Source organism: Pagrus major, chromosome 23 (genome assembly GCF_040436345.1).
Source record: "Pagrus major chromosome 23, Pma_NU_1.0".
Taxonomy (NCBI): domain Eukaryota; kingdom Metazoa; phylum Chordata; class Actinopteri; order Spariformes; family Sparidae; genus Pagrus; species Pagrus major.
Window position 1 is genome coordinate 26862361 of NC_133237.1, and position 19650 is coordinate 26882010.

Consider the following 19650-nt stretch of genomic DNA (forward strand, 5'->3'; position numbering starts at 1 on the left):
CTCGCAAATCTGCATCAGTCTCTCTACACGCCTCGTCACCCTCAGACTCTCTGAACGTGGAAGTGCGTTAAAGGAATAAAGACGTCCGTCTGTGTTGTAAAGACGCTCCTGCTCTTTAAATCACTGCTCTTATCAGTGAGCATCACACAAACAAAAAGGCGTTCTGTGTGTCTTATCGTCCAATCTTACCGGACAGCACGGTGAAGACGGCGGCGAAGGCGTTGAGTTTGAGTCCGTCGATGACGTTGCTGGAGTGGAAAAGCTCGAGACACATCAGACTGAAGCCGACCACCAGCAGCAGGATGTAGAGCACCTCCGACACCACCGACAACCACAACACGCCTGCAAACACAACACACACGCCTCAGTTATACCAGCGGAAACACACACAGAGGCATGATGGTTCTGGGCTCTTTTTAAAGGTTACAGTCTGATCTTCATCACCAAACAGTCAGAAGCTCTGTAAGCGCTTCAGGCATTGATCTATAGGAGTTCAAACACACTCAATTATTTATTTGTTTTTCTCATGCTGAATTTTTAATGCAAATATAAGCCTGCAGATGACCTGTAGCTGCCTCTATTGGCTGGAAAACACAATGGGACCCACAGCATGTAGTCTTACATGGTCCAAGTTCAAATTTAATAACAACATCACTGAAAACGGACAATTAAAACATGTTTTTCTAATTAAATATCCAGGCGCCTGGAAAAAACATGCCATTTTGTGACCTCAAAATACCACTGAATGAGTGTAACAGGAGCATTAAACTCATTTTAGTTCTTAATTTCCTTATTTATACAAACTTTGTGCACATAAAATCATCAGAAACAAGTGCTTACGTAGAAAAACAGCCTATACAAAGAGCAAAATTGCATAAAATGACAATCTTTTCCAAGCTGAGCGCCTTAAAACTTATATAAACTATATATCGCTGGATTTGAAATTTCATTGGCCGCGTGATGTGTCAGTCATCTGGAGGCTGGCGTGTAATTGGCTCAGAATAGAGAGGAGGGAACAGAGAGAGAGCCTCCTGTCTATGAAATCACTTGTTTTGGCGGTTGCAGGCCACAGGACGGGCATGGAAACTTCTAACTGATCAATGAGGTGTCAATCAATAGTCGAGTGGAAGGCAGCCATTTTAGGTAACTCTGTATCGCAGTTTAACGCCATTTTGCTGTGAAGTAGTGAGTTTTTTCGAAAGATAAAAGCAAGACAAAGCATATGCGATCACAGTTTGTTGCCATTTATGGACGGAATACTGTGTTTGTTTGATTGTGTGTTTGTTGATTGTACCTGCCGATTGTGGTTTTGATCTTGAAATGGTTTACATGAATTGAATCACAAGAATTTAAGCTTTCTAACGATGTATGACATGACCATAAGCCGTTTGCTTAGATGTGTCTGTATTGTTTAGCGAACCAGCCGATGGATTGTAACAGGTGTGGAGCTCTTGGGACATAAACAGTCCATAAAATGTCTAAAATAATAAATGTGATTATTGTTTCCCCTTTTTCTTTGTAAAGGATCATCTTGAGAAACATCCCTGCTGAACAACACGGACGGCTGCAGTGTAAATTAACGACTGTGTTCATCATTATAGCTCAGTTTAAAACGAACATGTTCTCAAATGAGAGAGAGAGAAGAGTCGGTTTAAAGCCGGCGTTGTCATTAAGACGAGACACAAAGACTGAGATTGGTGGCAGAAAGAAACACATCAAACTGAATGCAGCAATGACTTGTGGGATATATCGTTCTCTCACACACTCACACTGACACGAGTTCACAGAAAGAAGCACAAAGTTGTGTTGAAAGAGCTCCTGGACTCTGGAGGTCAGGGATACGACTTGTCAAACATCTGAAGATTTTTTTTTACTCTCGACGCTCAGAGAGAGAAAAAAAGGAGAACCAGGAGGTTAAATCTGTCTGTGCTGAGCAGCTTTAGACAGAGATCACAGTCAGAGGGCTCATGGTTCAGACTGAAGAAGCTCATTTGACTGAACGCTCGTGTTTTTTGTCAAGTTGTGGTGCATAGCCAGAAGAAGCTGGCTCGACTGCAGCTAAACAGTGTGTCAATACAAAGTGAATCTGGAGTCCAGAACAATATTATCATCAACACAGTGGATCACAAAATATCAACAGAAACCGGAGCTGAAAATCCTTTTATCATTTCACGAAACATGCCCAAGACTTTCCTCAAGTGAACTTGGGTTTGTATCCTGTGTGAGGAAACAGAGAGGCTAACCCCGAAGTTAGCATCGTCCTGGTTCCCTCCACAGAAAGACTTTGGGATTTTTGGGGATTATTGCAGAAAATAAAGTCGTACTGATGGAAAAACAACACAGGAAGGACGTACAGCCGATGGCCAGATCACATTCCTTCAACATCTGTATTTGCTGGGAACTGGACAGAGTCCAGCTCAGCTTCATCTAACTGATTGTTAATTTCTCAGATTATTTCTGTTTTATTAAACCATTTTGAAATCATTAATGCTTTAATGTTTAAATGCATTCTGGAGAGCACGTTGACCTGCTTCAGTGCATGATGTGTGCTCTAAACCTGCCTTCCAGGCGGCTTTGCTCTAATAAAATGTCAGTGTTGACCTTCACTTGCGGTCCTCTCATGTGCAGAGAAGGATGTGGATATTAGATTTCCATTTTTGTTGTATTCTTGTCCTCCAGGCACAAACTGCAGGCGGGGACGTTGAATTGTGTCTCCATTTATTCTGTCGTCGTTCATTCGTCCAGCGTCTGGTAACCGAGACAAACTACAGATGAATCTCTTCTGCAGGCGGGATGTGACACTTAGAGCTCAAAACAAGGTGAAATATCTGTCTCTGATTGGCCCACAGGAGGAGGGGAGGGTGCGTTTGATATCTCCACCTGCTTGTTTGACACACACTGAGTGGCTCTTTATTGTGTCGGCGGAGCCCTCTGGTCAGGCTGAACACCGAGAGGAAAAAAATCCCATCAGAGCGCAGAGAGACATTATGCAGGATGATGAACAAGTTTTACAACCCGCTGTACTTCTCTGAGATGTGAACATTTTTAAAGCAGAGAGGACACGTCGTCCTGCGACTGGAGCTGCCCTCAGGAGCTGCTCTCACCACCACAACTTTTTCTCTCTCCACATTTTTATAATTTGTATAAAGGCAGTAGCTCCTTTTGAGTCGGTGAGGCTCACAACACGCCATTAAACAAGATTATCTGCCCCGCTTCGCTCCGCTGCCGATGTAGATGAGTTGGAAGCTCGACCTCCGGGCTGAGTTTTCAATTTGAACATCAGTGAGTTTGGGGGAGCTACAGGATCCCTGAGCAGCCAAAACTGATCGCTAATTTTGTGTCACTCTTCGTCTCTGGGCAAAGCAACCTTATTGTGTGCAGTGACAGAATATAATGGTGCCAAAAATGCAATTAAAAGAAATAGACACAGAGATAACTGATCGTCTGGAGGTTTGTTCACAATTTGCAGCCAAAAAAGAAAAAAAGACCAGTTCTTCACTGCTTTTCTACAACTACTGTCGCACACATGGCTGCAGCATAGGTCATCCAAAAACCAAAGTACACGTCTAATAATCGATCAATTCAAGATGGCTTCAGGTGGAAGGCAAACAGAACACTAGGAACACACCGCCTGATACTGCCCAGACTCGATGGCAGCGCTCGTATCCAGGGTGTTTTATCTTCATTGTTGTACAGTGGGAGGAAGTGGAGACACGTCGTCCATCTTTATATCTGACAACGGTCTCCACCAACTCCTGATGAAAACCTCTGGGTCTTTATCAGCCAGATGATCCACTTTCTTCACCAACACGTCTCACTGTGTCTGTCTGCTGATGAAGGAAGGAGTTTAACGCGCCTCAATCGCTTCACACGGAGCTGGAAGCCTGTCTGCTGCCGGACACCTTTGCATCAGGGAGACCGATGCACACGGATCAGTGATGTTAAACGTTTTGACACCACGTGCGTCTTCATCAGAGTCGCACAGTACAAAGGATCATGTCCCCTTACCCTAATTAGGACCTAATCCAGGCTGGAGACGAGGGGAAGTGGGCAACAGGTTCACATCAGATAAAATACACAGAGGATACTTGTGCTTATTAGGTTTTAAGAGTCGTCAGCTTGTTCGACTCTTGTTTAATAAGCTGGATAGACAGTGTGCAGTCCGCGGTGAACTGGAGCACCTCGTTAAGTCAGAGATTTCTTGCTGAAAATTGCTGCTGAATGTTAATGATGGTTCTGTGTAACAAACGATCCGACACGTCAGGTTAGACGAACAGTCAGACGAACAGAGAGAGGGACAGAAAACAAAACCTGGTGTGCAAAGATGGTTAAAGAAGAGGAATGAAATTATTATCAGGTGATCCAAAACTAAATAAAAGATGCATCCAGTCTGTGCGGAGTAGAAGCTCTGACAGGAAGAGGTTGGTTCTGGTTCTTTTTGTCTTCATCATTAGACAGCTGCCTAAAAAAGAGAAACAAGAAATTACAGTAACTGACTTAGTGTTTATTTTCTCCTGGTAGCCATGTGTGTGCAGCCGTGAAGTAAAAGGGAAAAAGTCCAAAAAGTAGAATTCAACGATCATTAATCAACAGAACTTTTTGGTTCTCACTCATCTCATTTTGTTTCTTGTTTCAGTCCCAGTTTGTGTTCAGAAAACTTGTAACGAGCTCTCAACTTTTTCAGAAACTTCTTTAAAGAAAATCCTTTAATTGAATTTAAGAAGTACCGACGTAAATCATTAGTTACAGCCCGACTTCAGCGTATCAAAGGTCTCCTCTGGTTCTTTTTTAAAAGTCATAAAAGCAGCACTAAATCAACTGATCAATAATCCTGTCACTGAGCTTCCCCCGTGGGCCTAAATCTTATTAAATCTGTGTCGTCGACGTGGTTTTTAAAACCCTGAGAGACGGGTTCAAAAATGTAGAACAGGCAGAAAGTGTCAACATCACGCACCACTGACACACATATGAATACACACACACACACACACACACACACACACACACACACACACACACACACACACACACACACAGACACACGAAGTAATTAAAGATGTAATTATTTGAGATGAGTCTCGGTCCGATGAGCTCTTTCCTTCCTGTTATCAGAGCCGCCGGTTGAGTCTCTCAAACTGTTTTATTTACTGTCTCCAGTTTAATGAAGTCTCCGTCTGCTGATACATATTCAATAAGACAATAACAGGGGAGAACATTATTCTGGTCAATATTGTTGCATTTTGAGTTTTCACCTTACAGGCATCTTGTACCCTCTGAATTCAGTTTCCATCAACTGGTTGTAAATTAAAGCCGCAGCTAACGAGGAACCAGAGCGCTCTGTCGGAGAATCAGAGCGACTCTGAGGCTTCATTAAAACTCAGATCTGAGACGTCGTGACGGTCGGAGGAGTCGAACATGTCAGTCGTGTAACGTTCAGGGTCCTGGGTTCAAATCTGGAACAAGATATCTGATCAGGTCATTTAGTCTCTGCCTGTTACAGCACCGTGTCTGACCAAGCGTCGAGTTTTTTAAGTTATGTTACAGTTAACGTACGGAAACAACGCAGCTTAAGTTGGTTATTTTTGGTCGAGTTCACAAGAGATGTGAATCTTCACTCACCTCACGATTCGACGACGATTCTTCTGGGTACTTTTTCATCATCATATACAAGCAGTAAGATAAATCCTACGTCCCTTTTTATCTACAGCACAAAGTCCTTTCAAAAATCAAACTACAACAGTTTTCATCTTTTCAGTATACCAGTATCTGTGTGACCCACCTCAGGAGATAAACAATACAAGCGTCTGTAAAATGGTGGGTATATTATTTTGAGAATTAGCAGAGCCACAAAATGTAATTATTTTATCCCCATTCAAGTGAGCAGAGGGCTAAACTGGTGGGAATCCAGGTAATTTCATCCCTGGACATTAACATTTTTGGCTTCATGCGGCACAGTGCAGCTTTCATAGGAAAGAACCAGGCTCCACCTTCAGGGCCGTGTCCAGACTACAAACATGAACTATAACAGCTTTATAAAGGCGATGATAATAATAATATAACGTGTTCAAAGTTTGTTGCAGTGCATCCAGTTAATGCAGGTTTCAAATTGGATACGTTTTTAGGCAAAAAACTAAAAACTGACAGTTTTGTCCACCAGAGTTACATCCTGTAGCCGGCAGTGAAAGAGGAGATAAAAACAGTTAAACGCTGAGAAAACTCTACAGAGTTTGGTTGGTGCATTTCTCAGGTGGTCCGGATCCGCCGGCCGCTGTCGTCCTAAGATCCTGGCTGTGACCCTGACTCTCTCTGGAGTGTTTCCTTGTAATTAAATTAGACTTTTTCTTTTTTTTTTTTGTTTCAGTTTTCATTAAGGACGAACTTGGATCCGACTGAGGAGCAGCTGTGTGTTATAAAACACAGCAGCGAGCATGTCGAGCTCAAAGGAAGGCAGATTAACATATTGTATCCTTGTGTGAGAAGCAAGGTCGCCTCGCTCGATACATCATATCATCCACCGCTGCTCCCTGCAAACACTCCTGCTCTTCTTCCAGATGGCATTAACAGATGAAACCATCAGAGAAGTTTCATTATTAACTACCTGCTCTGCATGAAACGCGAGAATTAGAGGCTACGCCCACATGCACCAAATATATTCCCTTTCTTCTGGACGCTCAAATATTCCTTTTATGAGGCGCAGCACATAAACACCATGTGCTCTTAGACGCAGTAATCTGGAGGAGGTGACGGAGATATCCTCTTATTATCCAGCACCTGATAGACGGAAAGATATTCTGTCTGCTTCGCATGAGGGATCATAGTAAAAGACAACTAAAGAGAATATGTGATAAAGGCCGGAGAAATTGATTTTTAAAAAATTAATGATGACAAAAGGTCGCAGTAAAAGAAGAGGACCTGGAGAATTAAAATGACAGAAAAGATGACATGTCGATGCAGCAGTCTCCTGAGAGGGAATCAATCAGCTTAAAAACAGCGGTGACGTAAAGAAGCGCTGTGTTCCTCTGATAAGGTGATCTCTCTCCGTACTGTTGATGGAAACACACAAAGAGTTTCCTTTGAAAAGTTTAGAAACTTTGCTGAAAAATTAGATGTGAATTTCAGGCATCATCCTCATTTTTGTTTCGTCTACAGGTTCCCCCTAACTTCCATAAATCAAAAGTGACAACGCGCCGGAGAAAACTGAGCTTGTTTCATATCAATTAATACGTGTCACTTTGCTTCTGCTCCCTCCTCCATCAATATAATCACAATGAAGGCCTCAGGATGCTTCGAATGAGCTGCTCGTAGGATCGTCTGATATCACCGTTTCCACGATGGAATCAGGAGATAAAACAGAAACCGATTTGTTGTTTGGAGGCTGGATTTGAACTTCTCACTCAACCGCTCTGTTTTCATTCCTCGCACAAACACTTTCAACACTTTTCATTTGTGCAGGAGTGTCTGAAGAAGAAGGTGGTTAACTTGTTGAATTTACTTTTGAAATCAAACGAAGCTAAACGCAGCAGCAAAGCAACATGAGAACGTTGACTCCTCTCACTGGTTAGAGAGAAACCACAGGAAGAAGGTTCTTGCTAGTCCAGGTCAGACCTCAGCTAACAACAGTTAATTTTGCTCATGTGCATCCCAGCATGCAAAGCACTCCTGCCTGCAGAAACCATTTGGCTTAAACTTGCAGAGAAGCTGTGTGAGATCCCGTTCTGACTGCAAACAGCTCAAGGAACATGTATGTTTCTGCAAACCACAGATATTCTGTGTTGTGTCAACATTTTGTTTATGATCTGGTTAGATTTAGGCACAAAAAACACCGGTCAGGTCTTAATTTTGATCTGTTCTCCTGATCTTACTTTCTCTCTCCCCCACTTATCAATCAGCTGACTATGGGCATGTACTCCTTTGGTTAAACCAATTTGATTTTAAAATCAACCAAGCAATCATGTCATTGCCGGCAAACTTTAAATCTGTCCTTCCCTCACTCCAGGTTATAATATCCAGTGCCCAGGTCCAGCTCGCCAGAGTCCACCTCATCACATCCCGATCTCCAGCCGTCATCTTAATCCCATCACCACCACCAGTGTTAAGGCTCCATTAGGGGGGTTTCCTGAGTTTCTCATCTGATGTGCACATCGCCATAAATATTTATTTACTCAAAGCAGAAGCCTCTCCTAATTAAACTGACTTCTTGTCAGAAATATCCTGTTTCATTGCGACAGACACAGTTGTATCTCATTTTGTTCTGTCAAACAAGGCAGGAAATATCCTGACGTCTGGCTAATAAAACAACCCGCTTTGTTGCTGCAAGCACAGCTGGAAATGACCCGACGTCTCCTTAAAGAATATCCAAGGTTTGCACATTTACAAATGTTGAAACGCTGTCTTAAATAAAGGTCTCTGGGCCGCCTCCTCACCGAGCCGAACACCACCACATCCTCTCCACCTCCCGACATGACGTCAGCTCATGTAACACATATTGTAGACATGTTGATATGTACAACACAAACACATTTGAGCGTATCTGCATCTGTATCTGCAGGAACATGAAATGGAAACATTTTATTCTGCTGACGAGGCTGATAACAAATCCATTATAAAACATGTATTTATAGTCTGTAGTGAGGCACGATGTCACATTATCAGCCTGATTCTTGTCATTTTCTGTCCCCAGCCACTTCATCTTCCTGCAGACTTACTCTATTGTCCTTTGCGACCCCGTCACTCCCTCCTGACCTGCTGTAACTGTTCCCAGATCACCTCACCGCCCCACCCACCTGCTCACTCATCCCCTCTTCCCTAATTACCCACACAGTACAGTACTGTACTGCACATTTCCACCTGTTCCCTGTCAGATCACATTATATCGTCCTTACTGAGCGGCCCAGGAACGTCATCTGCCCGACTGTTACCACCAGCATGAACCTGGACGTCTGCCTTTTCTCCTTCCCCCCAGTGTCGGGTTAACTCCGCCTGGTTTACTTTTACATTCACCTGCTTCTCTCTGGGTTTTGTTTTTTCAATCATTGTTTCTAATCCCAGAATCAAACAAACAATCACATTTTCTTCTCTGCAGGGAAATGTGTCTGAATGCTATCAAAAAAAAGATGAAAATAAGCTTCTGAGGACTCCAGAAAAGAGATGTGTGTGCATGGGTATCTGGTTTTTTTTGTGTTACTCTGGTTTTCCCCAGGCCTGACGAACAGGTGGGCAGAGGCGGGGAGTGGCGGCGATGCCTAATGATGGTCATTACTCACCTCTCTCCGACGCCGGGGCGAGATCAATGAAGCTCCGACACTTCTCACCTGAGAGAGGGGGGAGAGAGGGGGGATGATGGGGGGGAGGTGGAGAGGGATGTAAAGAGGAAAAAGAGGTGGAGAAAGCAAGGTGAAATGAGCTGGGAATGAAGTAGAGAGGGAGAGTGAGACAGGAGAAAGGAGGTAGAGAGGAGGAGGTGATTAATGAGAAGAAGAAAAGGATGGATTAATGCACAGGGAGGAGAGAAACGGATAAAACGAGCGTTAGTGTCGAACCGATAATACAAGATAATAACGCATCCAGCTGGCAAACAGTGACAGGGGCAGTGACTCCTGAATGTCACACGGCTGTCGTTTCACTATTGAGGAAGTATTCAGTCCTTTCACTCAAGTAAAAGTGGAAACGCTGCAATATAAAGATGTTCTCTTACAAATAAAAGTCCTGCATTGAAACACAACTGACAACTTTTACCCCAGTGTGTTCCCAAGTGGTGTCATTATTGCCGCCGCCGTTGCAAAGACAGAGTTTATTCATGCATTTAGTCTCTGATGGAGACATGAAATGGTGCCAGCGTCATGGTTTGTGTTTACTTGTTTTGAAGATTATATCCTCACACGTCATGTATTACGTTCCACTTCCTGTCTTTGTCTGTTTTCCCGCCCTGTGCTCAATTTGTTCATTAGCCGTTGCGGTATTTACTCTTCGCTTGGGTCGTCTGTGTCTCCTGGATCTCCTGTGGTTCTGTTCCCCCGGACCTCCAGTGTCCTTTGTGTACTTGCTTGTTCTCCATGGCTCCTAGTTTTTTCCTCTGACTTTCCTTTGCCTCCTTTTAGTTGTTAGTATTTTGGATTTTTGACTTTGGATAGCCTATCAGCATCATTAAAGCTTTGCTTTTTGTTCATTTACCTTCCTGCCTTGATCACCAGTCAGCCTTCATTCTCCCGGGAGATTTTGTACCAGGTGACGGGCAAAAAAAGCATCGTGAAAATGAGCTTTACAGGGAAATAATCCAGTCCATTTTACTCCATTATACCGTGACTTTTTTCCCAAGCCTGACACTTTTTCCTGCAATCTCCAAATAAAGCCCCTGAAGCGTGGCCCGCTTCCTTTCGGCGCCCACGTTAAAATGGCACATTGGAGTTTTGAAGAAGAAATTCAAACTCAAAATCAAACTCTGTAATAACACAAACTCAGAAATATGTATGTGAATAAACGAGCTGTTCTCAGAGGAAAATAAGGTCCCAGAACACTGTTTGTAGCTAGAAAGGTGGCAGGGTCCGCCACATATTAACAAAGTAAAACAGTATGAGATCGTGTTGTCCTTTAAGGTCAGTTTGTTTACTCAGTTCATTCAGTCATATAACGACAATGAAGTTAAAAGCATCATAAACTTGTGTGATGAAGGGTGTGTGTCGGCTCGTCTCTCGCTCTGTTTGGACACAATTCAAATAAAGGAATAAAACAGCAGCAACACTTATTTAATAGATCATCAGTGTGTTTTCTTCTCTTGACAGATTCACTCGAGGCGTGCAGAGAAAACAGAACAGACACGGAAACGATCGCTGAACCACCCGACTGGTGAGAGGAAGGTTTGGTAAGTAATTCTGGCAGAATTATAGTTTTATTTGTAGAAAATCTCTGAACATCTCGACAGCAATCAATAAATGAAAAGCTCTGAGAAAAACAAAGAAAACAAATCCAGTAACTGTTTCTGTCCCGGGCCTCTAATTACTCGATGCCTACGTGCCTGCCTCCTCTTCACACTCACTGACCGGAGTCTCCCACCAGGCTATTTTCTCAATGCTAACATGTTAGCTCTACAGCGACAAACAACAGCCGTGTTGGTTGTTTAAGTTCATCACGATAATGTTAAATGTTTTCTTACATGTGAGATGATAAGACTTCCTTTTAACTTCAGTTCGAGACGTGTGAAGAACTCTTTGTGGTACAAACGTTTTTATGACGGCCAAATTTTACCTACAGTTGGTTCTGGTGCAGCGTTCATGTAAGGAGAGTTTTGAATAGTGCAGCATCATCTTGGCTTTTTATTGCGTGTTTTCTGGCACCTTCAGGCTGCAGAGAGTTGATCAGAGCTCGGCGGGACCCTGCAGGTCACAGATCAGCGGCCACAACACGAGCCATAACTCAGCCTCTGCAGTGTCGCAGGCAGCAGGCAGGACCATCCATAACCAGCCTGAACACCCTCACACACACACACACACACACACACACACACACACACACCAAACAAGAGATGAAGACACTGTTTGTCTCCTGGATACTGAAGGTAATTGAAGTTTCAGAGGCTGAAATAGACTCAAACTGAAACTTGAGTACAAGATGAGAACTACAACAGATATTCTCCTCACTAAACTACACCTGTGCTACAACTGTATCTGACACCATCTATAGATTATACAGGCAACAATATAGTATAGAGCTGAGTATTTATACCATCAGTAGATGTTTCAGGTATCTGTGACTTCTCCTCTCAACATCTGAACACACATATCTGAACTTTCTCCTCCTCACATTTTCAAAACAGGCTCGTTACTTTAGTTTGATGCATTTGAGGGGAATTATGGATTATTTTTATTTGGCGTCATCACACGCCGCCTTCCCAACATCACAAGACTGATGTCGACCTATCAGAGCACATCACTCACGGCAGACGCAGCAAGACGAAACAAAGACGTAAAAGACGTAAACAGACAGAGTGTTAGTGTCTCGTGTCTGCAGAGAGTTTCTTATGTTCTCACTTTGTTGCTGCTCGGGACGCTTTACCAACCCAACATGTGGCTGTTTGACGTCCTGGGAATGAGACTCAACAATCAACTATCTTTGTGGTGCGTTCAGGAACAGCTGGGACAAATCCTACTGATTCTACCTTTAATATTATATTAATATGACGTGAGCTTCAGTTAGCTTTGACCACAAATGTCCTTCAGAAGGAGACTTTTTACTCTGATACTCTGAGTACATGTCAGAGCCTGTACTCTATTACTTTTACTGGAGTAAAGAAGCTGAATCAGTACTTCTACTTTTACCAGAGTCTGGTAGTCCGAGTTCAAGTGCAGCTTTTTGGCCGAGACACAGGCGACATGAGGCGACTTGGTCACTGCTTTGATGTCAGTTAGGTGAGTCTGGGTCGTTAGGACGTGGACACCTTGTGAATGACAAGCCCTTACACGGTGTGAACTCAGGTTCTCAGCTGGATCCAATCAGGATGTCCTCTCCAGCTCCACCCTCTTGTACAAATATGGTCACTTCTGGCTCCAGAAAACCAACATGGCGACGGCTGTAAAGCCAAACTCCAGGCTTCAAACTTTAGAGGGTGATGTCACGGTGGGTTTAAACTTTACCAAACTGGATGTACTGACCTGTCCTCGATCTTAAATCTTCTGAGGCCACTTTGTATGCTGCCAAGGTAAAGTGATGGAGGGCACGTCAAACGATTACTGAAACACAACACCTGTCATGTCACAGGTGCTCTCTGGTTCCCCTCAGCGAGATGACCTGACCCTCTGACCTTCCTGCCCCGCTGTCCGTTATCCCCTCGTCAACCTCTGAGATGAGCTTTCAGCGCCTGTTTGTTGTCTTTTGCTGTCTGTATGTTACCTGCTGCCCACCTGTTGTCTGAGCAGACCACCTTTAACCCTCTGCTGCCTCTAAATCCTCTAAATCCTGCGTCTAAACAGGCTCAACGTTATCGAAACTAAAATTAAAATAAAGTGATGATAACCCCGGCTAAAATGTGCCTTCCCTGTGATAAATGTCCTGCTATTTGACAAATACTGCCCAGAAGCTCATCCGAGGTTGTTATAATTCATGTTTTCCAAAGTTAAAAACTCGAGGGAAGTGAAGAGAGAGTGCCGAGGACACAGATGAACCTGTTCATGACTTGGTGAGCTGCAGCGAAAAACCTGCCACAGCCCAAAGGTGAGCAGCACCGCGTCTGATTAGGACCTGAATCTAAAATGTAATTAAAGCGTGAGCGGGCTTGTCTGTGACCTGACGACAGCATTAACTAACAGCACAATCAGTATTCAGACGCCTTCCCGTCGCACATGGGAGACAACGGTCCTCGAAAATGTCAATTAACCCAAAAAAAATCCCAGCCATCACGCTCCCAGTCCGTCTGGTTGTGATGGAGGAGATTTGAAGAGGCTTCAGGTGGTTTCAGATTTCTTCATGTATTTTTAGTAGGTAGTCCCCCCTCTCACTTTCACACCCCTCATTCATTATTCCCTCGCCCTGCAGCCAGCAGCTCTGCAGTCTGTTTAATCACTGATCCGATGTCATTCGGGGCTAATTGCAGCTGTAATGAGTATGAATGGTTTCGTGAGACTACAGCTAACGTAGCCTCACTTCTACAGTTGTGACTCTGCTCTGTCTGCATTATTCAGACCTGGCAGAGAGAGCCAACGTGAAGACGAAGAAGAAGAAAAGGTGTTCTTGATTCATTCACGTACAAACAAACAGACTTGATGCATTTACAGGTTTTTAAAATCCTCAAGAGGATCAAATGTTACGCAGCAGAACAAAGATATCGTATTTTTTTACTCCACGCTTTCTTCCCTCTTGTCAAAACCTGGCGCCTACATTACCCACAATGCAGCTCGATCACCTAAGATTCAGGTGATGCTAGCAGCAGCAGCTACCGTGTCCTGCAGCAGAGATGAGGAGCAGCTACAGACGTCTGGTCAACTCTCTTCTTTTTGACTTCACATCAACAGACTTTTAAGACCCAACCAACAAGGACAAGGACTAACTTTCAGAGGTTGTGCTCTAAGTAGTGTGTCGGGGAAAAGCTCGCTGATTAACACGTATCTTACATAAAAATACATGTTTTGGTATTAAGGGGGACTGTGTGTGTCCGTCTCAAGTTGGGTTAGATAGTCGTGGGTGTCTATCCACACTGTAATGTCGACAATATTTCAGTTGTTTTAATTTAATTGCATTCATTTTGCAAAACTTCCTGAAGGAGCCAATCAAACATCAGTTACAGCAGACACATGACATGTTTTAAAGTGATGAGACAGTCTGCTGAAAGGTGCATTTAGTGACAGAGAGAGTTGAGTTTGACGTAAAAGTGAACTTTCTGCAGGCTAAAACCTTTTCTTGGACTCTGTTCTCATTACTGCAGTTAAAACAGTATCAGCTGAGCTGCTTACGAGTCTGTTCTCCAGTCGTGCCAGATTGTATGATGTAATGAAGTTAGTAAGCCTCACTCAAGTGATCATGACAGCACGACTATGTTCTTTCATTTAACCTCTAATTGTCCAGGTGATCCGGGCGTGGAGTGATAAAAAATCACAATCAAGCTACGTATAATTAAAAAAAGGTCAGCGAGGACGTGGACGGAGAGAATCAGACTTTTCTTCTCCAGTTGTTTAATCATCCTTTAAAACTCTCTAAAGGAGACAAATCTGGAGCTGCTCTCACAGCAGCAGGAGCAGCACTGAGACTGATGAATAGAAGCAGTAAAGTTGTGCGACATAAATCAGCCCGACCAGGCTTCAATAACACCGGGACACTGAGAGGATGCAGAGACGGAAATAAGTTCAGACTGAGAGCTGAAACTCTGAGCAACTTCCCTCAACACTCACCCACCCTCGCCCTGCCTTGGTCCTGGTCTTGACTCGGTCTCGCCCTGCCTTGGTCCTGGTCTTGACTCGGTCTCGCCCTGCCTTGGTTGTGGTCTTGACTTTGTCTCGCCCTGCCTTGGTCCTGGTCTTGACTCGGTCTCGCCCTGCCTTGGTTGTGGTCTTGACTTTGTCTCGCCCTGCCTTGGTCTTGGTCTTGACTCGTTCTCAACCCCTCAAAGTCTTGGTCTCGTCTCTGTCTTGATACACTCTGGTCTTGGTCTTGACTCGGTCTCGGTTTAGGTGCTCTCGACTACAACACACTGTCCAGCCAACCACAAATCATTTTCTGTGGTCTAGAAGAATCCAGGTTAAAGGACGTAAACAAGCAGCTCTTAATTAACTTGTGCTGCAGTGTATGAAAACAAGATACCCCTCAGAGCCTGTTACATGCTGAAAATATGCCAGTGAAATAAATATTATTATTTAAAACACATCAAGTTCTGATTGGCTGGATGTCTTTTCTCTTCACCTCTTCTCCATGAAGTCTTTTTCATCCCAGCCTGGATGTAAAAACAGACGCTCTGACTCAGACTCGTGGTCATAAATCATGACTTCCAGGGTGCATGTCGAGGTTAACAGTCATGAGCTGGGGCTACTGTATCATTTAAAATAATAACATTAAACTATTTATACTTGCTTCACAGCGGCCCAGACAACCACCATCAAACATTCTGATTATGTTCCAGGAGTAGGCACGCAGCTGAATAAAACATGGAGCCAAGCAGGAAATCCACCATATTTTCTGCTGGTGGGCTTCCTGTAGCGTTCCTCACACACCAGCAGAGAGAGAACGAAACACACCAGCAGAGAGAGAGAGAACGAAACACACCAGCAGAGAGAGAGAGAGAACGAAACACACCAGCAGAGAGAGAGAGAGAGAACGAAACACACCAGCAGAGAGAGAGAGAGAACGAAACACACCAGCAGAGAGAGAGAGAGAACAAAACACATCGGCAGAGAGAGAGAGAGAGAACGAAACACACCAGCAGAGAGGGGGAGAGAACGAAACACACCAGCAGAGAGAGAGAGAGAGCGAAACACACCAGCAGTGAGAGAGAGAACGAAACACACCAGCAGAGAGAGAGAGAATGAAACACACCAGCAGAGAAAGAGAGAGAACGAAAAACACCAGCAGAGAGAGAGAGAACGAAACACACCAGCAGAGAGACAGAGAACGAAACACACCAGCAGAGAAAGAGAGAGAACGAAAAACACCAGCAGAGAGAGAGAGAGAACGACACACCAGAATCATGATTTCATCATATTTTTTCATCATATTCTGGCTGATTCGAGCACACAAGTACTAGAGCAAACTGGCATCAGAACTTATTGCAAGTCACTTTGGACAAACGTTTCTGTCAAATGAAGCTACAAAGTTTGTCTTGAGGCTAAAGCTACAGGTCACAGAGGTAAAATCAACAGGGTTCATCCTATGTGCGGTTTGAGGTCACTGCATGTCCACAGTGAGGCATAAAAACTGTCCAACCAACAACCCAAAACTCAAAGAATCTTCATTTACTGTCAGAAATGATGAAGAAAAGCAGGAAATCCTCACATTAGAGAAGCTGGAACTAGACAATGTTTCTCATTTTTGATAGAAAAAATTACTGAAACTATGAATTGAGTGTTTAAAATAACTGGTGACTGATTTTCTTTTCATCAACTAAATCGTTGCAGCTCTAACAGAGTGATGTAGCGTGGACTTGAAGTTAGCATGTCCCCGGTTCACTCGACAGAAAGCCGATGAGATTTTTGAATATCTCCGAAAAGTTTATGATACTTACACGTTTGTTTGTGATTTTTATTTCACAGACTTTCATAAACACTCTGAGTTCATCCATCAGACTTCAAACCATTAAACCAGCAGGTTTTGTTGAGTGTACGTTGTATTTTCTAACAGACACAATATTCCTCCGCAGGACTTCTTAAAAATGTTTCTTGTGTTTGGTTTCATAGAGAAAAGCAACAAAATGTTCAGCAGTTTGTCTCGATTTGTGTCACAAAATGCAGATTTTTGTTTGAACATCCAAATTAAATGATGTACTTTTGCATCAGAGAAAAGGTTTTTCTGGTTGGCTGGAGGTTGGAGGGACATTTAATGATGTATTTTATGTCGTAGAACAAAACGTGTAAATATCTTCAGCCTGTTGTAAACAGACACCTTAAAACCAATTTAAAAACCTGACAGACTTTGAGACGAGGGAACCGGAAGAGCAAAAATGCAAACTGATTTCTGGGTTTTAGGACTATAAACTATATTAACACGCCAATAAAAACCTGCCCGAGTCTCTGCAATCACATAATGCAGCTGGTCGATGATTGGTTGGTTTGGTTGGTGTGTGGGACTCTCAGGGCCGCCTCCTCCAAAAACACACTCGCCATCAGACAGCCAACAAATGTTTAAAGACCTGAGGACCACGTGAACAACAGCCCACAGCTGTCAACTGTTTCTGATTTGCCTCTTAAGCAGCAGGTTGTGATGAAATGTGGTAAAATGTACACAGACTCAATATCAGCTCGAGTCTGTACAGTTTTAAAGATCAGTGTTTGCCTTCAAGACCAAAACTGGTCACAACACACTCAGCCTCAATGTCCGTCTGCCTCACTAAGCTGTTTATTTACTCTCACACACAAACACACACACGTCCCGCTCTTCTTCATCCTCTCAGGCGGACAAAAAAACAGAAACACTCACAGCACTACAGTGAACGCAGCATCACAGACGTTATTGCACTTTTTAAGCCACAGAGCGCCAAATGTGGATTAATCCGCTGCTGAAAATAGTCCCAAACAACAGCACCCTTACTTACAGAGCATTTTCTATGAAACAAATCAATATGTGACATCTTCTTCAGGAGGAACCACAGAGCCTCTGAGGCAGAAGGGAGACAGGATGACATTAAGAGACGAGCTGGTCTGCAACTAACAAACGTGTGGTTTATCCTTTGATCTAAAATTTATTAAATTGATCATTTGATGCATTTTTTATCTGTAAAATGTGAGAAAATGCCCGTCAAGGTTTCCCAAAGTCAAAGGTGACACCTTGATTTTGATTTTGTCAGACTAACAATCCAAAAACCAGAAAATATTCACACAAAAACATCAGATCCTCATATTTGAGGAGCTGGAACTGAAGAGTGTTTCGTAGTTTTTGCTTTACAGATAACTGGAACATTATCAGAATAGCAGCCAATGGATGTATTGTCAATCAACCAATCAATCAAAGAAGAAGACACCAGTTTCCATCCCTCTGACTGTGATTTCCATTTGTTTCTCTCCACATCTCACAGGTCATTTACTCCAATAACAGTTCAGTGCATCTGTTAAACACGCTGATTACGTCCGATAGACGCGCTAAAACAAAAATCCTGATCGTTTATCGCTTTTACGCACAAAGATCTGTCTTTAGTGCGTGCGTAAAGACCTGTTAGCTTCATTTCTGGAGACAAACTTCAAACTTCTGGCGACAAAATCAACAACATTCAAAGCAAATCACACATCACACTCATGTTTAGAGCCAGATCTGGTTCCGAAACGCGCCAGGGACACAATTTTATCTTAAGCTTATGTTTTTTGGAACAACTGAAGGATCAGTCCTAAACTCGTTGGATATCTGAGGTAAGTAACTCCGGACTGATGTGCCCACCTGCCTCGTGGATGTTCTCCTCGCAGGAGTACCAGATGCCGGTGTGGAAGTAGCGGAAGAGGAAGCGGTCGTCCCCGGTCTCCCAGCTGTAGTGCACCTTGTTCTGGTCCGTCTCGTTCACGCCGTAGTCGATGCAGTTGTGGCGCCGCTGCTTGCTGCAGTTGGGCTTGGGGACGCGCTGGGTGCCCTCGCACCAGTACGTGGTGATGAAGGCGGTGGTGGAGAAGAACAGGGCCACCAGGTTCAGACCCACGGACAGCAGCGCGCGACATTTCCGCGTCGTCTTCATGATGATGTCAGTGCGAGCGGCCGCGTCCCCGCAGGCGGCGAGAAAGTTCATCCAAGACGGAGGAGGTGAAGGAGGTGGAGGTGGAGGAGAGGAGGCATGGCGCGGGGAAGACGCACAGAGGAATTACGCGCGTCTCTCCGCCGCTTCTCTCCTCTTTGTGTTAGTTTGTCCTCAGAGGGAGAAGTGACAGGTGGTCCAGAGGAGAAATGATCAGTATCTTCCATCTACTTCAGCTTCACATCCGACAAACATCCAGCCGCACCGACAGAAGAGTGATGACTGTGAGAGAGCAGGACGCACTGAGGAGACGCTCCTCTCTCTCTCTCTCTCTCTCTCTCTCTCTCTCTCTCTCTCTCGGTTTCTTGTGCGTCATCACGGTGACCGGACAAAAACCGAGGAGGCACGCAGAGAGCTGCTATCACCAACTATTCATTTTATTGTCGTATTTTTATGTTGATTAATCGAATAATCTTCCAAATGTGACAAAATACCAACAAGTCTCCTGAACCCAAAACGACGCCTTCATCCATGACACACTCAAAGATGTTCAGTTTCTGATCATGTATTTGACATTTTTACCTGAAAAATGATCAAAAAGACACAATAAGGATCAACATTTGTGCCAATTAATTTTCTGCCATGGACAAATGGACAAATAATCCAATCTTAAATCTGGCATCCTTCATCCTCCTCCAGCTTCACACCTGCTTCGTTTTTTTATTGGACTTTTAATTCATCGACAGGACGCCTCAGATTGACTGTTTAATGTGCCAGCTTCTGGAGAAAAGCTGCACAACATCTGG

The 19650-nt window shown here is 43.8% G+C and overlaps 1 protein-coding gene across 1 annotated transcript in view; it reads right to left on the minus strand.

The window, feature by feature from the left end:
* gsg1l (gsg1-like) overlaps positions 1–19029 on the minus strand; it is a 24697-nt gene extending 5668 nt beyond the window's left edge. The window contains exons 1-3 of the mRNA XM_073494760.1: positions 18559–19029; positions 9264–9311; positions 190–342 (exon numbers count right to left, since the gene is read on the minus strand). Of these exons, the coding sequence (XP_073350861.1) occupies positions 190–342; positions 9264–9311; positions 18559–18898 (541 nt within the window). The 5' untranslated portion in view covers positions 18899–19029. The remainder of the gene's footprint in view (positions 1–189; positions 343–9263; positions 9312–18558) is intronic.
* Positions 19030–19650: the final 621 nt, after the last annotated feature.